We start from the raw sequence: 20598 nt of genomic DNA, 5'->3' as shown, positions 1-20598 counted from the left end.
TGGATTTAACCATCACCAGGGCCCCAAAATAGCTCATTTATTATTCAAATTTGCTGTTAAATTTGAGACTTCTCAGGACTTCCCTGGTGGTCCAGTGGTTTGAGAATTCCTGGTTCTCAACACAGGGGGCACAGGTTTGATCCCTGGTCGGGGAGTTAAGATCCCTCATGCCACATCCTATGGCCCCACCAAAAATATTTATCTGAAAAAAACCTTGTGACTCCTCTCTTAATGTTCATTTTAAATCTTTTATAAGTCTGTTTTCATAGTTAACGATACTTCTGGAGTCTCAGACCTCCTTTCTCTGAAACAAGACATGGCTATGTTCACTGATAAGAAATGCTAGATAATAAAAATAAAGAATATTCCCCAAATATGATTAGAGGATCATGCCCAGGGAACTGGATGAAAACACTGGTCTTACCTCCCTAAAAGAGGTCAGGTTTTATACTTCCTATCTGCCAGCGGTGGGATCCTTACCTTTGCAGGTCTGGCCGGAGGCCTGGTACCCCTCTTTGCAGACACAGTCTTCAGGGGACGTACTTCCAGGTGGAGACGTGTGATTTTCATCAGGACAGGGAAGGCAAGTGCTGATTCCTCCCGGTGAACCTTCTGGTTTGTATGTCCCGGATGGGCAAGCTGTGGGTAAGCCAGGGAAGTCCATTTTATGTGATATGTCAATGGATAGTGAACACCATTCTGGAAACTGATTGGGGCAAAAAGAATCCCAAACAATAGCTTTCCACAGAAATAATCGTACAATTCAAGCAAGGAGAGAAACCAAGATTTTTTTTTTTAGAGTGATGTAGTTTGTAATTTTCAGGTTATGAAGTAGCCTCTTAGCGTCCCATAATTAGTTAGAATCACAACACACTGCAGCATGATATGGCTGGGCTGATTTGTGGGAAAACTCAGAACAGTGTACTTGAGGGGACTAAAAGGAATCCATAAAGCTCAGCGTGATTACTCAAGAAAACAGGTTTGCTTAACCACAAAACTAAGCAGGCTCGATTAGCAACAAAACCATGCAACAGAAGCATGAGACATGCCTCAAAACAATAAAACAATGATGGTATGACCCATATCCTGTTCAGTAAGTTAATGATCCCTAGAACATGCTCTCTATACACATAAAAAAAAAATAAATTTGTGGACCTAGCTTGACCATGTAGGGACAAGGAAACTCTCTTGCCCAACCTGGAGGAGGGGTTGATGATGGAAGCATGACATCTCCCTTCCCCACTTTTCCTTTGATTATACAACTGTAGCCCCATAAGTTCTTGGGATGTGGCATCCTTTCACCTGTCCAACTTGTAAACCTCACAAATGTCCTATTCTAATAAATCACTTCTCACTATCAAAAAAAAATCTTCTAAAGACGGTATACCCATATTCTAACCACCCCCACCCCCATCTCTGCAGCTGCATCTCCTTCACTGCGCTCCGCTCACTCACTCTCAATGGAGAAGAATGACTGTAGACGTGCAAAAATTACTGTGCCCTTTAGTTTGGTTCAAAGTACTTGACAAAGGATGAGGAGAAAGTAAAGGGCTTGAGGGAAATGATCCTACTGATGAGAAATAGGCCCTCTGAAGCAAAGAGAATCACAGACTCTGCTTTTCCCAGACTCGGGGGGAAAAAAAAAAAAGATGAAAGCAGGATCTAACTGACCTTGCTTCATATCTTCCCTTTGTACCAACAATGTGGCTTTGAACCTGTATTTACTCTCTCTAGAGTTACACTTCTGTAAAATAACTGAAAATTAAGAATTCAATAATAGAAGAAATTGTGGAAATAGAACTTGCAGTGCCTAGTGAAGCCAAATAAATGTAGCATAGTCAAGTAAGCATTAGATCATTTTTAAAAAGTAACAACCAAGGAATGTGCACTTACGTGTGATGCTATTTGATACAAATGATCTCATTTAATACTCACAGTACTAATTAGTATTAATAATTACTAATATTTGTATTAATAAGTACATTATTTTTATTAGTGCTGTGTCAGAAAATGGAGGCTTAGAGTAACCTGATGATTAGGCTAAAGTTACTCAGTTAAAAGGTGATAGAGCTATGAGTTTATTTTTTTTTTTAGTACTTAACATTGGCTTATTATATTTTTATATTGAAAATTCAAAATCATTTATCTTGGTTGTAATTAGCAAGCAAAATATTTTTAAATTAAATATATATAACCTTTCCTCTTCCTGCTGTCATTTGTTTAAGGCCTGTTTCTAGGTAGATAAGCTCTGGCTTATTTTAAAAAAATTTTTTTTTTTAATGTTTACAACAAAATTGAGATGAAAATCTGTGCCAGAATTTTACAGCAAATGTTTATACAGCATTCACTATGTCCCAGGGACTGTTCCACATATTTTGTAAATTATCTTTTTAATCTCTTTAAGAAGTATCATAGAAATGATACTATGAAGTATCATTTATCTCATATTACAGATGAGAAAACTAAAGCACTAAGAAATTAAATAAAACTAGCCAAAATTATATAGTAAGTGACAAAGCAGAGATTTGAACTAGGAGAATTTGGATCCAGATGCCACATTCTTTATCACCACATGTTCTATGTCTCACACCCCAGTATCCTGGATGCAAAAGTCCTGTTTCAACAACTATAATGCTAAACCCAGAAACAATCAGTGTTGAGATAGAAGACTCATAATGTTATTTTTAGAAAAAGTATTCATGCTTCTAACATTCTTGATTATATTTAAAAATGAAAGAGAACATTTTCCCATGTATATAGTAGAAAATTCCAGAACTTGATAAATCTGTAGCTATTTAAGAATGAAAGAAACATTTTATAAATGTTTTTATAAATTTATAACTATTTTATAAATAGTTATAATGATGTGTGACTTATGAAAAGTACTTCAGCAGGAAAAAGGGGAACATGACTTCAAAGCATCATAACATTAAATATTGAATTATTCATATTTCTTAATAGTCATTTCTATAAAAAGTTCAGTAAATATGTGCACAGATCTTCACAAAGATGCAAGACAACACTGTCTCCCTTAAACAGAAGTCAGCAGCTGTAGGAGAAAATGATTAAGAGAAATACAAAGATAGAAAAGAAAACATAAACCATAAGAGCAAAATTAAAGTTGTCACTGGAGGCAGTGAAAAGTAGCCGTAAAATTCTAAATCAACAGAATTGAGTAGACCTTGGAGAAGTTGTGATATTAATGTAAGAAAATACTCTACTTGACATTTTAGCACCATAAAATTCATCAAGTTCCAAGCGAAATTAATAGTGTTTCACACCTAGAATAAAGGGAAAGTATTACAAGCAACTAAGAAAGAAAAAAAAAGAAGGAAACAAAAATCAAACTGACATTTCATTTCTCCTGTGCAAAGACAAATGTCAGGAAAAAGAATAAGATACATAGCTATGCGGAAAAAATATTTTGAACCCCAAATTCTGTATTTGGGCAAACTATTGGCAGATATGAGGAAAGAGAAAGACATCTGAGAATGTGCATGGTTTCTGGAAATCAATATGTATTCCACTGATTGAAAAGAAGTCAAAATAAAGAACTCATACTTGAGAAAAATGGTATTGAAAAAATTGCTTGAGATTAAGAAACCATCCTAAAGGAGATCATTCCTGGGTGTTCATTGGAAGGACTGATGCTGAAGCTGAAACTCCAGTACTTTGGCCACCTCATGCGAATAGCTGACTCAGTGGAAAAGACCCTGATGCTGGGAGGGATTGGGGGCAGGAGGAGAAGGGGACGACAGAGGATGAGATGGTTGGATGGTATCACTGACTCGATGGACATGGGTTTGAGTAAACTCCGGGAGTTGGTGATGGACCTTGGTGTGCTGTGATTCATGGGGTCGCAAAGAGTCGGACATGACTGAACTGAAGAAACCAGTGGAACATGTAGTATATTGCCAAAATAATTGCAAAAATGAAAACAAGTGTCAAATAAAGCCCCTTCTTAAAAAGATATATAATCCAAGGGAAAAAAATAATCTTTACATATTACAAAGAAAAAGGATTTAAAATATGAGAGAAACTGGGAGATGGTTGGGAAGAGGAAAAGGTGAAGTTCTCATTTTGTATACACCAATATGATAAAACTGAAAGAAAAACAGGTTTAAATTTGGATACAAAGAATACACAAAACTATGAATAGAAAAAGAATGTACAACCACCAAATCAGTGGGGAAGGAAAAAACACAAATAGCAAAAGATATAAAAACATAGGACAAGAAAATAGCAGAGAGAATTAATAACAAAATATCATAAACTAAGGTAATGGAAGTAAAACCAAACATATCATTTACCATCAATAAGAGTAATGGGTTAATTTAACCCTGTTGATAAGATATAAACTTAAAACAAGCCAGAGAAATAGGTTAAAAATAATTGGATGTACCAAGACGTTAAATATTTCAAAAAATCTTCAAGAAGCAATCAAGTTACTACCTTAAGGAGAAATAAAAGTTTAACAAATAAAGGGCTTTTTCTAATATATGAAAAATAGGATAATTTCAACAGAAAAGTTAACAAAGAACAAAAGCTGGAGATTAAAGAAATGACAATGACCAATAATTGTTGCATACATAGTCTAACCTCACTTATAATGCAGAAATGCAAACTGATGACTACTTTTCGATTTGAAAAAAATTTAAAGGATATTAATACCCATTCCCATTGTTGGCAGGCATGTGGGAAAACAGGCTTTCTCCCACTTTGTAGGGAAACCTGAGGGTAGACACTAAAACCCTCAAATAGAGCCCTTCTTTTGATACAGCAATTCATTTCTAAGAATCTGTCCAAGTGAAAGTCAACATTTTTTACCTACACATATAAGTACGAATAATTGTTAATTATATACATAAGTATGTATAGTTACTGTTTGTCATTACACAGCATTGGAGATAACACAAGTGTCAAGACATGAAGGGTCTGTTAAATTCTTACGACACATCCATCCAGTGGCATATTAGCCATAAAAATACAACTGTTGACAAGGAAAGTCAATAAAATTGTGTGGTCAAGTGTAAATAAAAGCATGTCCCAAACACCATATGTGCTGTATGATCTTTTGACTAATAAATGCATAGAATTCTAAAAGGTTATGTACACATGGTTTGTTTCTCTGGTGGCTCAGGCAGTAAAGAATCTGCCTGCATTGCAGGAGACCCAGGTTTGATTGCTGAATCAGGAAGATCCCCTGGAGTAGGAAATGCAACCCACTCCAGTATTCTTGCCTGGAGAATCCCATGGACAGAGGAGCCTGGCGGTCCACGGGGTCACAAAGAGTTGGACACAACTGAGCGACTAACACACATGGTATCTATTCATGGTAGAATGACAAGGTTTCCAAGGTTGTTTATTTTTGCTGATCTACATTTTCTTGTTTTGTTACACTGAATGGGTACTGTGCCAAAACATTAAAAGTAAAGGAAAATTATGTATAAGATAAAGTCATTATTTCAAACACATATGTTTCATTTCACAGTTAACTACTTCTCTGACCTCAGAGATCACTTCAATTCCTCCTTCTCCTTCCATCTCTTTCAATACTGAAATGAAAACCATGTTGTTTAGATTTTACTCCATAAAAGCCCTCCAAATTTTGCCTATCTCTCCATCTGCATTTCTCTTATCTTAGATCTGAACTCATCACCTCTCTTTCAGGTTTTCACAAAATCATATCACTGGTCCCTCAGCCTTTACCTCTACTGTTTAACCCATCTTAGATGTTGCTGCCTGAACATTTTTCTAAAATATAAATTTGAGCAAATCACTTTCTACCAAAAACTGCACCAACAGGATGAAGCCTTCTCTCTTTACTTAGATCTATAAAGACATCTTTGATCCATCTGTACCCATCCTGTCAGTCTGCTACAATGAACGGGTGAATTCCATATCCTGATCAGAAGCTGCTTCAGAACTGAGCAGAGACTAGTTGTTTTTGTTTTCTTAATTTATTTATTTTAAAGCCTTTATTGGACTTGTTACAATACTGTTTTGTCTGATGTTACAATACTGTTACAATACTGTTTTGTCTGATGTTTCATTTTTTTGGCCATGAGGCAAGTGAGATATTAAGATCCCAGACCAGGGATCGAACCCACGCCCCCTGCGTTGGAAGGCAAAGTCCTAACCACTGGACCGTCAGGGAAGTCTCAAGCAGAGATTAGTTTGCACCACACCTCCCCCACCTCAGTTTACTGGACTTGGCAGTTGGACCAATTTCCTTAATTTTTCTGAGATTTAGTTTCTTCATGTGTAATTCCCTTATAAATTTGTTGCTAGGATTAATCGAAATAATGTAAGAAACATGCCAGGCATGTAGTTGGCATTCAGTAACTGTGATAATGATGCCTCCAACTTTTAATCTTCTTAACCATGGAAGCGATAATTATACTTCTTTTATAGGCTTGCTGTGCCCAGTAGATGCTCTGGTACTCGGTAAACACGATCTCCCTCTCTTCCCGCTCCTGTCTCCACTTAGCTTCTGCCTTGGCATATGCTGTCCTTTCTCCGAGCGAACCTCCTGCATCCCTCAGTGACTCGCTCTTCAAAGCTTCCCCAACTTTTTGAGATGGATTTTGTCACCTTCATTTCTGGGCCCCGGAGAATGTTACTCTCACCTCTCCTGGCACCTATCACACTGTGTGTAACATACACACTTGTCTCTGTCCCGCCAGGGGGAACACACTCTTGTAAGTTTAGGGAGTCTTCTGGTCATCTGACTCAGCCTTTGCTCATCTCATTCCCTGAGCTAGCAGTCGCTTAGACAAAGGAGGACAGAAGGTGGAGGATGGGTTAGTGTGACGGAAGGACCGAAGTCAGAGGGACTACCTACCAGGGCAAAGTGAAAGGACGTCAGACTCTGAGTCAGGACAATTGAGTTGCTATCTTGGCTGCTCCACTAACAAGCTACGGGGTTGCTGCCAATTGTTTGTTTTTTTCTTTTCCTACAAAATACAGAAGTTACTTGTAATGATGGCTGTGACCTTTCTGATGCTAATACTGAATGATTCTATAAATAGACTAACACTAAAAAGTAAGTTAAAGAAACCTATCACATGAGCAGTCAGATTTTATCTACAGATTTTATAATTTATTTGAAAATGGTATTACACAAAAAGGAGTTAATCTTACACTGTTACTCCCCAAAACATTTTAAGAAATAAAGAATTTACAACATTGGAGAACAGTGTTTTGGATAAAAATATCCAAAAGTACATTTGGAAGTGTATTGTGAAATTCATAATGATAATCAAAAACAGACTTAAGAAGAACTATTTAAAGGCATTGCACAATTCTAGTGGGAGAGGTGTAATCAACTTCTTTGATTCCCGAAGGAGAAAATTCCTCATCTAAAACCAAGCAAAAGTTGAAAAGATGAAGTTAACTGTGGTTTGAAAAAGTTCCACAAGTGATGGTAAAGACTAGGGTACAGTTACTTTCTTTGTCATATGAAATGATTCCCTTCCTGGAAATGTACCAAATATTTTTTTAAATTGTTCTTTTTGTTGTCAAAATAAAATTTCTCCTTTCAGAAACATCTTAGCAGTTATCAGCTAGGATTACTGGAACTGTGCTTCTTGAAGATATCATGCGCTAAGATTAGATTTTCCTTCTGCCAACACAATTTTTGACTGAAGTAAATGAAAATATCAACCAGTTTGCAATTCATAAAATCTAAAGAAGTCTCCATTCTTTAATTATCAATTCTTTAGATGACTATTTCAGTTAATATTTAAGTAACTTATACTTTATAAAATTCCTTCTCACTAATAATCTAAGATTAATTTTAAAACTCTCCATAAATATTAAGAGCCTCTGTTCTTTGCACAATTCACCTTTAAAGCTTAATGAATTTCTTTAAAGAATATAGTTTTAGGGCAGTTGCATCAGCTGCCTTCAGGCTGTGAGGTACACAACTCCAAGAACACTCACTAAGGAAGATGAAAATATACCCAGGAATTGTGGAAATCAAAAGCTTTCATTTCAGCTACATCTAAGTATGGGGCCCCTGGAAGAAAGCTCTTTATTATTACAATATCATGCTTCTTCTCAACTTTATGGATTCATTCTGAACAAGCAATCATTTCTATAAATAGTGTGCTAGGGTTTTGAACACAGGGACCCACTGCACTAGAAAAGAACCAGCTTTCCCCACGCTAAGTCAGTCCTTATCACAAGTACCAGGTAAGGACCTAGGCATGCATACGAAGGACTTTCTTATTAAACAGTCAAGATCCTTTGCATTTTCATCAAGCATTAGACAAGGAGACTACTGACTGCCCTGGATTCTGCACATCTGAATCTGTGTAAAATGAATTCGCATCCTGCCAACCTCCCTGTGATTGGTTAACTCATTTGGCTGGAACACAGGTTATCTGGACAAAATTATGGGCAACTGCGTGGTGCCATGGTAGCAAATGGCACCCTAGCTGCAGGATGCCATGCTGCCAATGTGAACACCTGCTCTGACTAGAAAGGAGATTAGTGATGGATTAGGACAAGTCTACACAAAAACAAAAAAGCAAAATGTCTGAAGACTGTGTCCAAAAGAAGACAGTGAAATAAGAGTCATGTTATGAATAGTGTACACACATACACACACATATAGACATAATATATACATACCACACATAAACACATATATCACACACAAATATTACCTGGATGAGTACATAACACTTACGCAAAGTCTTTTTAGTTGAAAACTCTGTATTCTTAATTGTTTTAAGGTATGAACTGTCTGCGTGAGAAATGTGAGATCATTTTGAGTTTTATAACAAAAACTCTGTGTCTAATCACTTTGAGAAAAGCCTCTGGAGATTTTAGAATTATCTTTAATTTTATTTATTCCTCCTAAAATAGTTAATAACTCAGACTTGTATAAAGAAGAAAATAAAATTCACCATAAGCTATACTACTCTGCTTTAACTATGCTTTAAATGTTTCATACTTTCCTACAATCACCTTGTTCTTTATATTTTTCATCCACTATATTTTTTTCTTAGCAATATAATAGTAACTTTTCATTAGCCTGTTGCTGTTTAGGCACTAAGTTGGGTCCAACTCTTTGCAACCCCATGGACCATAGCCCACTAGGCTCCTCGGTCCATGGGATTTTCCAGGCAAGAATACTGGAGTAGGTTTCCTTCTCCAGGGGATCCTCCCAATCCAGGGACTGAACCAAGTCTCCTGCATTGCAGGTGGATTCTTGACCACAGAGCCACCTGTGATATTGGGCCTGAGAAACAAGTCAACTGGCCTAGTGTTCAACATAATGCTACCAAAAAACCCGAAAGCCTTAGCATTTATATCTCAGACTACAACATAGGAACAATTCTCTTTAAGCTACAATTTCATGATTATCTAGAAAATCACTGATCTTCAGACAGTAAATTCATACTATACTACTATGTATTTCATTAGCCTACTGTCCACAAAGCGTCACACATGACTGGGCAACTAAGCCCAGCAAAAGTATTGTCAAATTATTGTATATTCCCATCATCAAGAATAAAAATACATCTTTTACTGTCGTCTCATTACCACTGGGTATTAACAGGTTTTTTTTTTAATACCAATTAATCATTATTTAAATGTGAAGTCCCAGACCTCCCTGGTAGTCCAGCCATTAAGACACCTGCCAGTGGAGGGCACCCAGATTTGGTCCAAGAAGCGCAGCTAAGGGCAACATGCCGCAGGGCAACTAAACCCATGTACCACAACCACTGAAGCCCGGGTGCCCTAGAGCCTGTGCTCTGCAACAAGAGAAGACACAGCACTGAGAAGCCTGTGCACCACAGCTAGAGAAAGCCCACAAACAGCAACAAAGACCCAGCACAGTCAAAAATAAATGACAATATTGATTCTTCCAATCCATGAACATGGTATATTTCTCCATCTGTTTGTGTCCTCTTTGATTTCTTTCATCAGTGTTTTATAGTTTTCTATGTATAGGTCTTTTGTTTCTTTAGGTAGATATACTCCTAAGTATTTTATTCTTTTTGTTGCAATGGTGAATGGTATTGTTTCCTTAATTTCTCTGTTTTCTCATTCTTAGTGTATAGGAATGCAAGAGATTTCTGTGTGTTAATTTTATGTCCTGCAACTTTACTGTATTCATTGATTAGCTCTAGTAATTTTCTGGTAGAGTCTTTAGGGTTTTCTATGTAGAGGATCATGTCATCTGCAAACAGAGAGAGTTTCACTTCTTCTTTTCCTATCTGGATTCCTTTTACTTCTTTTTCTGCCCTGATTGCTGTGGCCAACACTTCCAAAACTATGTTGAATAGTAGTGGTGAGAGTGGGCAAATCACAGCAGGATCCTCTATGACCCACATCCCAGAATTTTAGAAACAAAAGCAAAAATAAACAAATGGGACCTAATGAAACTTAAAAGCTTTTGCACAACAAAGGAAACTATAAGCAAGGTGAAAAGACAGCTCTCAGATTGGGAGAAAATAATAGCAAACGAAGCAACAGACAAAGGATTAATCTCAAAAATATACAAGCAACTCCTCTAGCTCAACTCCAGAAAAATAAATGACCCAATCAAAAAATGGGCCAAAGAACTAAAAAGACATTTCTCCAAGGAAGATATACAGATGGCTAAAAAACACATGGAAAGATGCTCAACATCACTCATTATCAGAGAAATGCAAATCAAGACCACAATGAGGTACCATTACACACCAGTCAGGATGGCTGCTATCCAAAAGTCTACAAGCAATAAATGCTGGAGAGGGTGTGGAGAAAAGGGAACCCTCTTACACTGTTGGTGGGAATGCAAATTAGTACAGCCACTATGGAAAACAGTGTGGAGATTTCTTAAAAAGCTGGAAATAGAACTGCCATATGACCCAGCAATCCCACTTCTGGGCATACACACCGAGGAAACCAGAACTGAAAGAGACACGTGCACCCCAATGTTCATTGCAGCACTGTTTATAATAGCCAGGACATGGAAGCAACCTAGATGCCCATCAGCAGACGAATGGATGAGGAAGCTGTGGTACATATACACCATGGAATATTACTCAGCCATTAAAAAGAATTCATTTGAATCAGTTCTAATGAGATGGATGAAACTGGAGCCCATTATACAGAGCGAAGTAAGCCAGAAAGATAAAAGACCATTACAGTATACTAACACATATATATGGAATTTAGAAAGATGGTAACGATAACCCTATATGCAAAACAGAAAAAGAGACTCAGATGTATAGAACAGACTTGTGGACTCTGTGGGAGAAGGCGAGGGTGGGATGTTTCAAGAGAACAGCATCGAAACATGTATACTATCTAGGGTGAAACAGATCACCAGCCCAGGTTGGATGCATGAGATAAGTGCTCGGGCCTGGTGCACTGGGAAGACCCAGAGGGATCGGGTGGAGAGGGAGGTGGGAGGGGGGACCGGGATGGGGAATACATGTCAATCCATGGCTAATTCATTTCAATGTATGACAAAAACCACTGCAATGTTGTAAAGTAATTAGCCTCCAACTGATAAAAATAAATGGGAAAAAAATAAATGGAAAAATAAATAAAAAATAAAAATAAAACATGAAAAAGTAAAAAAAAAATAAATGACAAATACATGCAATTTTTTAAAGTTTAAAAAAATGTGAAGTCCCATGAATTTTAATGCAACAGACTTTCAACTTAAATTTAGGGGGCCTCTCTCTCTGAGATTCAGACATGTGTAGGCCCAGCAGACGTCTATTTGCTTACAAAAGTTCAGAACCTTCTGGGTGAAAACTTTATCTGTGGTAAGGGTAATATTTAAAATGTTACCAAAATGGCATGATCGTTGATCAACAAGAGCATACCTAAGCTATAGCATTAAGCAGAGTTCTGGCATGCCCACTCATCTGCTGGGCTTCCCAGGTGGCACTGGTGGTAAAGAACCTGCCTGCCAATGCAGGAGACGTAAGAGATGCATGTTTGATCCCCAGCTTGGGAAGATCCCCTGGAGGAGAGCATGGCAACCCACTCCAGTATTCTTGCCTGGAGAATCCCATGGACAGAGGAGCCTGGTGGGCTACAGTCCATAGGGTCCCAAAGAGTTGGACACGACTGAAGTGACTTAGTGCGTGCATATGCATGCACACACGCGTGCGCGCGCGCACACACACACGCCCCTAATCTGCTAGATGAGACCTCTCTAGGTGCTGGATTGCGGGAGAAATAAATGAGCCTAGAGAAAGGGGTCAGATCAGTAAAAGGGCATTTAGGGACTTGGGGGCAACACTATTTTTACCAACGAGTATGTGTGTACTTCAACATTTTGACAACTTTTATAACTGTACTGATGCACATGTGATGAATTAGCTCGTCCTGAGGAACAAGATAAACGATACACATTTAGACCTAGTAACACTTGTCTTAGTGGTCAGTAAGAAAGAAAGATTCTGAGTATAGTTTGGTATTGTCAAATATGTTTCCCTTTGGGTCAAATAAAGAGTGATGAGGTATGAGTAAAGTCACAGGCCATAGCTGCCTTTCATGTTTTCCTTTCCTCATCTCCTCTACCTCAGTTCAGTAGGACTTTGGGGGTTTGGAAGTACAGATAAATATCAGTTGCCATGCCTACTATTGCTGTACTAATTTTGGACCTTATTATTTTAGGACTTCATTTAGCTGCAACCTGTATACACCCATTTCTTATTCTAGGATATACAGAGTCAGTGATTTCTGCCACAGATACCAAATTAATATTCTTATAACATGCCTCTCACCATGCCATATTCCTGCTCAAAAATCTTCAATAGCTTATAGTTGCCAGTTGACCAAAGGCTATCTCTATAGCCTGGAATTCAAGTCCCAGTACAATTTAGTGCCTCCTTACTGTTCTTCACCTAAATCCCACTTGTTCTATTGATTTAACCTACTTTCCCATCCGTACAAGCTAACTTCAGTCCCCATCACAAGTCTGCACTTTTCATTGTCCACAATAGTATCCCCTTTCTAACGGTGCTAATCCTATTTTTCAAACGCAGTTCATCTTCACAACTAACAGCAAATATTTTTTGAACAGCCATAGCATTTTATATATCACATATGTATATTTTGTGCATCACATTTTATCTTTATTTGATCTCAATTGCTTAGAACTGGATTAAATGTAAGTCTTGGTTCATGGCACACATTCTTACTTCTTTGTAATAATTATAGGCCTACTTCATATTAAGTTCCTTTAAGGCAAGTGCTATGCAATAATCAAATCTTCTGAAATACCTAAAAGATATTCAATAAATAGTTAAGGGAGTCAATGGACAGATTTCAAAGATTTCCTTCTGTAGTTTCCATAAAACCTGATTCAGAATGACCCATTCTGCCTGGCATTCTTTCTGATCTGTGTGGTCTAATCTACTGCACCTTGAAATACTCCACTCATCTAGTCACTGTTTCCTTTCCAGATTCCCATATTCAAATGTTTGTATTATTTTCTGAATTTTAATCTGCGTGTAAAGAAAATTGAAAGTATTTTACTTTGGCAATTACAATATATGCTTTCAACATGTTAAATTTCACCATGTCACCACCTTTCTCCCTTACCATCCCTTAAAGGAGGGTGTGGTGCAAAAGCCACAAGGCAGAATCCTTGGATGAGAATTCTGCTAATTACTACTGGCTATGACACTGTCTGACCTTCTCTGTGTTATGTAATCAATTGGAGAACTGTTTTTTTCCATCGTGACACATGGGTGATCAAGTTTACAGCCAAGTGCTGGTAAAACTAAAATGCTATGAGCCTCTCTAGGGGTGAAAAGGATATGACAGGTAATGGGATTCCTAGGATAGAAGAGTAAGATAGAGCTTTGCCTGACGTCTTCAACAGATGATTATAAAGGGGCAAAGTACCATGTTATGCAATAAAACATAAGGTAGATGTTACCCAGACTTGAGGCAGGGGTGGATGGTCAGGTAAGCTTTGTTGGTCAAAAAGATTTCAGAGGTGAGACCAGAACCATGCATAAAAGTGAGGGGATACAGAAACAGGGTGATGGCATTTCAGACAAAGGGATCAATATGTGCAGACTCAAAGGCAAGAGAGGACAAGCTTGAAAATATTAAGAGTTGTCTCTGGCTGGAACAAAGAGGGGGTGAGGTTAGAAAGGTGAGTGCAAGAACCACTGGGCTGAATAGGTCATTTTCAAAAGTTAGGAATTTAATTCTTAAAACAATGAGAAAAATGACAATAAGTTAGGACGTGTGACAAGATCATCTTGGATGCCTTCTGGAGAATGATTTTGAAAGACAATAATATTCATCCTCAAACATCAAACATGGAAAGATTTACTCACTCCCATATATCTCTATACATAAGGATGATTTAAGAACTTAATTACAGTTAATTTTTTTTTTTTTTTTTTTGCTTAACTGATTTACTGTTTTTCTCCATGACTCCCATTTTCCTTTTGGCTACTTCTCGTTTTCTAGACATATAAGTCATCATTGGGCATAAAATATGAGAAAACTGACATCACCCATTCTAAAGACATAACATGTAAAGAACAATATCACTGGATTGATACAGCCATCATGGAAAAAAGTGTCAACAGAGAAGAAAGAAATGATGCACATGAAAAGCAGAGGCATCTGTTTCTCGGAGGATGGAGTAGATGTATTTTTTCCTTAGTCCTTCTGCTAAAGTACAGCTAAAACCTGTAGATGTTATATATAAAATAAACATGAAATGACACTGATAAGGCAGACCTGCCAGGGACCTCAAGATTCAAAGAACAACATGCTGTTAAGTTCCCTGGGCTTTCTTTTCCCTCACATATCCCCGACTTAGAGCTGAAGAAGCTGGAAACCTCAAAACACCAACAAGGGTGGACATAAAAGCCCCCAAACAACAAAAGACACTTCTCTCAGCCAAGGATGAAGAAAAGGGCAGCCTAGCAAAACAGATCACTTCTGGACAATAATCAATCAACCCTATTCTAGCCAAACGCGGCAGAAAAACCTGTGGCCCAAGCTGAACCTTACCAGGCAGAGGCCAAGTAAACAGCCTAATTTCCACTCCTGCAAAGATCCAGAAAGGCACCCCACATGTCTGCCAGGGTTGGTATGAGAGAAGGCCAAGAAGAGAGATGGGTCTTTCATATCAATGGAGACCATAGGGGTGAGGATGGTGTCTCGCTTCTATACTCACCCAGAAGTAACAAAGAGTCCTGTCCTGCTCCACCAGAGTGGGTCTCAGAGTACGCTCTGGTATATGAGAACTTGCACGACACCCAAGCAGTGAAGGGGTTCCCTCCTCGCAATGTCAATGGAGGCCACATGGAGAGCAATCAGCAGGCATCGAGACCCCTTCCATCCCAGGGGAACCAGTGGAGGTTAGCAAAGAGCATGGACTTCCATCCACATCCAGCAGGAATGAGGATCCCCTCACACACATAAAAATGAGGAACCTGGGTTTCTATATTTACCTGCTAGTGCTCCTCCCTCTTCCCTCTGCTGGAGGACTGTTTATATAACACTCACGAAATGATAACATCAAAGATTTGGAGAACAGACTAGTGGTTTCAAGAGGTTAAAGCAGGGGCAATCAGGGGTAGGAGGGAAGTGACTGTGGTTCTAAAAGGACGTGTTATGGATCCTCATGGTGGTGATGCTGTTCTATAACTTGACTGTATCAATGTCAATATCCTGGTTGTGATATTATAGTTTTGCAAGATGATACCATTGGGAAAAACTAGGAAAATGGTTAATAAGGGATTTCTCTGTATTAGTTCTTAAATCTGCACGTGACAATAGTATCTCAAAACGTGTAATAAAAATTTTAAAAGTGAAAGGCAGAGAAGCAAAAATTTCAGGGTGCATCCAGAAATACCCGAGACACAGAAACTTTACCTTGAGCCTGCGTATCTGGGTCACTACAGAGATATGCCTTTTTGCAGGCCAGGGATACTGCTTTATACATGGAACAGAATATGATGAAGATTATGCACAAGTATTAGAATGACTGGAAAGAGGTATTCCTCCTATAGAAATTTACAATTTGACCTCTTATGCATCTATCAGTTTCTATAAAATTTTACAGTTGCCCATGAGGGTCACACATTTCTCTTTGAAACTATTCTTAGGAAACACTTTTTTTCCGTATTACTATAAATTGGATTTCAGGACATTTTTAAAATTTAATGTTTCATTGATATGAAACATCTTTATCCTGCCACCTTACAAGTCTGTTCTATTAATTCTAGTGGTTTTCCATGGATTTCTTTGGATTTTCTAGGTTAGCAATAACATCATATGCAAATAGTGAAACAGCTCTTTTTTGTTTTAAATATTGATGGTGAAAAGGAGTAACTGTGCCTTATTAACCTTTATGGCTATGCCTGTACATATTACACATTTCACATATAATGTGTATTTGATTACTTTTTTTTCATAACTTATTCTATAGTTCATGATTTATTTTCCTACACTGCTTCCGTATTTTGACAAAATCTATAAATGTGGAGGTTTTATGAAAAATTTCCCAAACATGAACATATGTTTCCTTGATGGCTCAGTTGGTAAAGAACCTGCCCGCAATGCAGGAGACCTGGGTTTGATCCTTGGATTGGGGAGATCCCCTAGAGACGGAAATGGCAACCCACCCCAGTATCCTTGCCTGGGAAGTCCCATGGACACAGGAGCCTGGAGGGCTACAGTCCACAGGGTCACAAAGAGTCACGTACAAGTTAGGGATTCAACCACCAGTAACACATGTTACATACAGAAATAATGGTTTACTTTGTATTTGTTAACTAATGTTTAAATGGTAAAACTTCACAATATCCTGGCATGTTCTCTTGTGCTATGAATTAAAACACTACCCAAACTATCAATTATCAATACATGCAAATAGCTTTACACATACAAACAAACATAGATACACAATACCATGGTTTTAGAACTAAATTTGTAAAGTAACCTCGGTGTAACTAAACAACATGAAAGGCATAAATGTGTGATTAGCCACTTCCTACTGTTGTACTTGAGCTTCCAGATGGCTGACTTTGATTCTTAGCCAGTGCTTCTAAGGGTCAGTAGACTTGTTCACCTTCATTTCTCTAAAAAAGGAATGGAAAATTCCCAGGAAGTTGGGAACCAAGCAGAGTTTCCATATGCTGTGTTCTAGCATGTAAACATGCAAGTTACTTTACTTACTCATTCATTCATTCACTCAAAATTTATTAATGCTTACTCCAAGTTCATGGCCATGTAGCAGAGGCAATAAAGTGGGGGAGAGAGAGACAGACATAGACATAATCCTCCCCTAAAGAGATTCAGAGAATATCAAAGGAAAAAAACATACCAAAAATGGTGATACTATGTGGTAAGTGTTAACAGAAAAAAGATATTTATGAGAACCAAAAAAATCTAGATCAAAGTGTGCCAGGACAACAAGGAATGAAAGGGGAAGTTTCATAAGAAATGTGAGTTTGTTGAGAATCCTGATGGACTTGGTAAAAACTGAACAGATAGACAAGACATGGACTATCCTAAGCAAAGGAGGATAAATTCAGAGCCATGAAAGGGTTTTAAGCCTAGGAAGGCTGGAGCATAAAATAGTGTAATGTTCATAACCAAGACATTAGTTAAGCCTGATAGAATTGCATGGCTTTAATCTTTTTTTTAATCAAACTTTCAAAAGAGATACAATAATGTTTTCTCAGTCTTTCATGAAACCATTAATTCACTTTGTCAATACAGAGCAGATGTCTCAACCTCAGTAGAGGGTGACATTTGGAACTTGTCACAGCTGTTTGGTGTACTATAGGCTACTTAGCAGTGTCCCTGGCTGCTAGTCACTAGACAGCAGTAGTTCCTTCCAGCTGTAACAATCAAGAATGTCTTCAGACAAAGCCAACTGTCCCCAAAGAGCAAAACCTCTCTGTTCAGAACCACCACTGGTAAAGCATCATTATTTAAATTAATCAAGGACTTACTATACGCCAAGCACTGTAATATGCTTTTTACACATACTATCTCATTGAATTTTTGTAAGAATCCTACTTTATTAACCCCACTTCATAGACTAAGAAACTAAGATTCACAGAGGTCAAAAAACTTGCCCAGAAAAACTCAACCAGGAAGTGACAGAACTAGGATTCATCACTAGCATTCATGCCACTAACTGCAATCCGTAACAATTTATTTATAGATTTATGGATTTACAAGGTTGTATAAGGGTTTCTCAAGTGGCACTAGTGGTAAAGAACCTGCCTGCCAACGCAGGAGACATAAGAGACACAGGTTCAATCCCTGCATCAGGAAGATCCTCTGGAGGAGGGCATGGCAACCCACTCCAGTATTCTTGCCTGGAGAATCTCATGGACACAGAAGACTGGCAGGCTACAGTCCATAGGGTCTCAGAGTGTCAGACACGACTGAAGTGACCTAGCACACACGCACACATGACTCAATCACATATCTCAGCATTGCCAGCATTTAGCAAGCTCACTGGGTCCATTATTTCTCTGAGCGTGACTTTTGTCTAGCTTCAGTTCAGTCGCTCAGTCGTCTCTGACTCTTTGTGACCCCATGGACTGCAGCACGCCCGGCCTGCCTGTCCATCACCAACTCCCAGAGTTTACTCAAATTCATGTCCACTGAGTCGGTGATGTCGTCCAACCATCTTATCCTCTGTCGTCCCCTTCTCCTCCTGCCTTCAATCTTTCCCAGCATCAGGGTCTTTTCCAATGAGTCAGTTCTTCACATCAGGTGGCCAAAGTTTTGGAGTTTCAGCTTCAGCATCAGTCCTTTTGTCTAGATTGGGCTATCATTTTCAAATTGCTAACTTTAGCTACCATCCAAACATGGCTCATCATCTCATATGTAGTGAGCACCAACTCCATGCAGAGCCTGGGGAACCAAACACGGGAGATGCTAAGCTACAACTGAGAAGCAACTGTTTATTTTAAATGTAGCCTGGAAAGAGCAGCAAAATATTTCTGAATCATTTCCTTGACAGATAAGGACAGTGCAATGAGTGCTATGGAATGACTGTTGGCAATAAAATGGAGCAGAGAGAGTGTTGGATACTGAGCTCCCAGAGAGTTGGGTCTGCACACTAACATCTTCGGAAATGAATGACACTAGGAAAATTTAACATTCTTTCACACTGCCTCCTGTTCTGCAAATGAGGAACATAAGCAGGCGAAGACTTTGCAAGAGGCATGTATGGCATGAATTATCTTAGAGAGCCAATTTCCAGGACTTCAGCATCCCTATGTACGCTTACCTAAACTGATGTGCCAGAGAAAGCATCTATTGCACCTTGACACAACTGCCCTTCGTGCCCTTTTCAAAAGCACCATGTACTTTTCACCCCTTCTAAATCTTGGTGCATTGCCCCAAGGCAATAAATCCCCAGCACAACTGAAAATCTTGTATCTGGAGACCCTTCAGGTTAAGGCACAATAAGCAGGTCCTCTAAGAAACATTTTTTACTTCTTCTTTTAAAAAAAAAATTATCTATTTATTTGGTGGCACTGGGTTTTAGTTGCCACATGGGGATCTTTGATCTTCCTGGAAGCATCTGGAATCTTTAGTTGCAGCATGTAACCTCTTAATTGAGGCATGTGGGATCCAGTTCCCTGACCAGTGATCAAACCCAGACCCCCTGCATTGGGAGCATGGAGTCATAGCCACTGGATCACAATACAAGTCCTAAAGAAACCTTTCTAGTCTTTCATATATTTCAATTAAGTATCTTTCAACAAGATTTCCTGACACCGGAAATGGGGCATTTTGGTTCATTCCTGGGATTTCTAAATTCATGTATGTTGCAGGGTGAGGAGGTGGGAGTAAAAGTGCTGTTCATTTGTCATTTTCCCTTTTCAAACCTCTGACTACTGTCAAAGCATATGCCACTTTTTTAGAAAAATCCCACAAGGGCAAAACAAAGGAGAAAATAACCTTAAGAAATACTGAAGGTGGCAGCAGCTTATTTCATCCAGATGACAAATTCAGGGCAGTGTCTCTGCCTCGTGTGTCAATCATAGAATTCTATAGTAATATGACTGCCACTGGAATGTTCATTAGTTTATTTAGCCTTTTTTCTCAGAAAAGAAATCTGATTTGGAGGATAGCTTTGACTGTTATAAATATTTTAACAAATAGATATGATAGATATTTGTTCAGAAATTAAACAAGCTAAATCTATGGCTCCAAGATTTTGATAAGAATATATTAATGCACATTTTAGGGTAACATTATTTTATCAAAAACTATTCAATGGCAAAAATTTTATTAAACTTAGTACTATTTTGTTTTTCCCAAAATTGATTAGGTTAAGTAAAATGGTTCCAAGTGAAATAGTAACAGACAGTCTTTTAATAATTCCTGGTAAACTTCCAGTCTTCGGGGACTTCCCAGAAATTTGAGGAATTTGTGAATGATTGGAATGATGGACTAAAAACTCCTTTTGCTGGTGAAAAGTTTTCCAATTCCTTAGTTTCAATAGAATTGAAAAAGGACCTAAGGGAATTGTCAGCTGAGAGATCATTTAGAATCACTTTTTGATAATAGATAACTCATTTTATTTTTGGCATGCCACTCAGGAGGAATTCCTAGAACTAAGTGACA

General features: G+C 38.2%; 1 protein-coding gene across 1 annotated transcript in view; it reads right to left on the bottom strand.

Moving 5' to 3' along the window:
* Positions 1-20598, bottom strand: part of SVEP1 (sushi, von Willebrand factor type A, EGF and pentraxin domain containing 1) — a 193990-nt gene that overhangs the window by 124701 nt on the left and 48691 nt on the right. Inside the window, exon 4 of the mRNA XM_070459306.1 lies at positions 481-639. Coding sequence (XP_070315407.1) covers positions 481-639 — 159 coding nt within the window. The remainder of the gene's footprint in view (positions 1-480; positions 640-20598) is intronic.

Source organism: Odocoileus virginianus, chromosome 31 (assembly GCF_023699985.2).
Source record: "Odocoileus virginianus isolate 20LAN1187 ecotype Illinois chromosome 31, Ovbor_1.2, whole genome shotgun sequence".
In the NCBI taxonomy this organism is placed as follows: Eukaryota; Metazoa; Chordata; class Mammalia; order Artiodactyla; family Cervidae; genus Odocoileus; species Odocoileus virginianus.
This window is presented reverse-complemented; position numbering and strand designations above follow the sequence as displayed.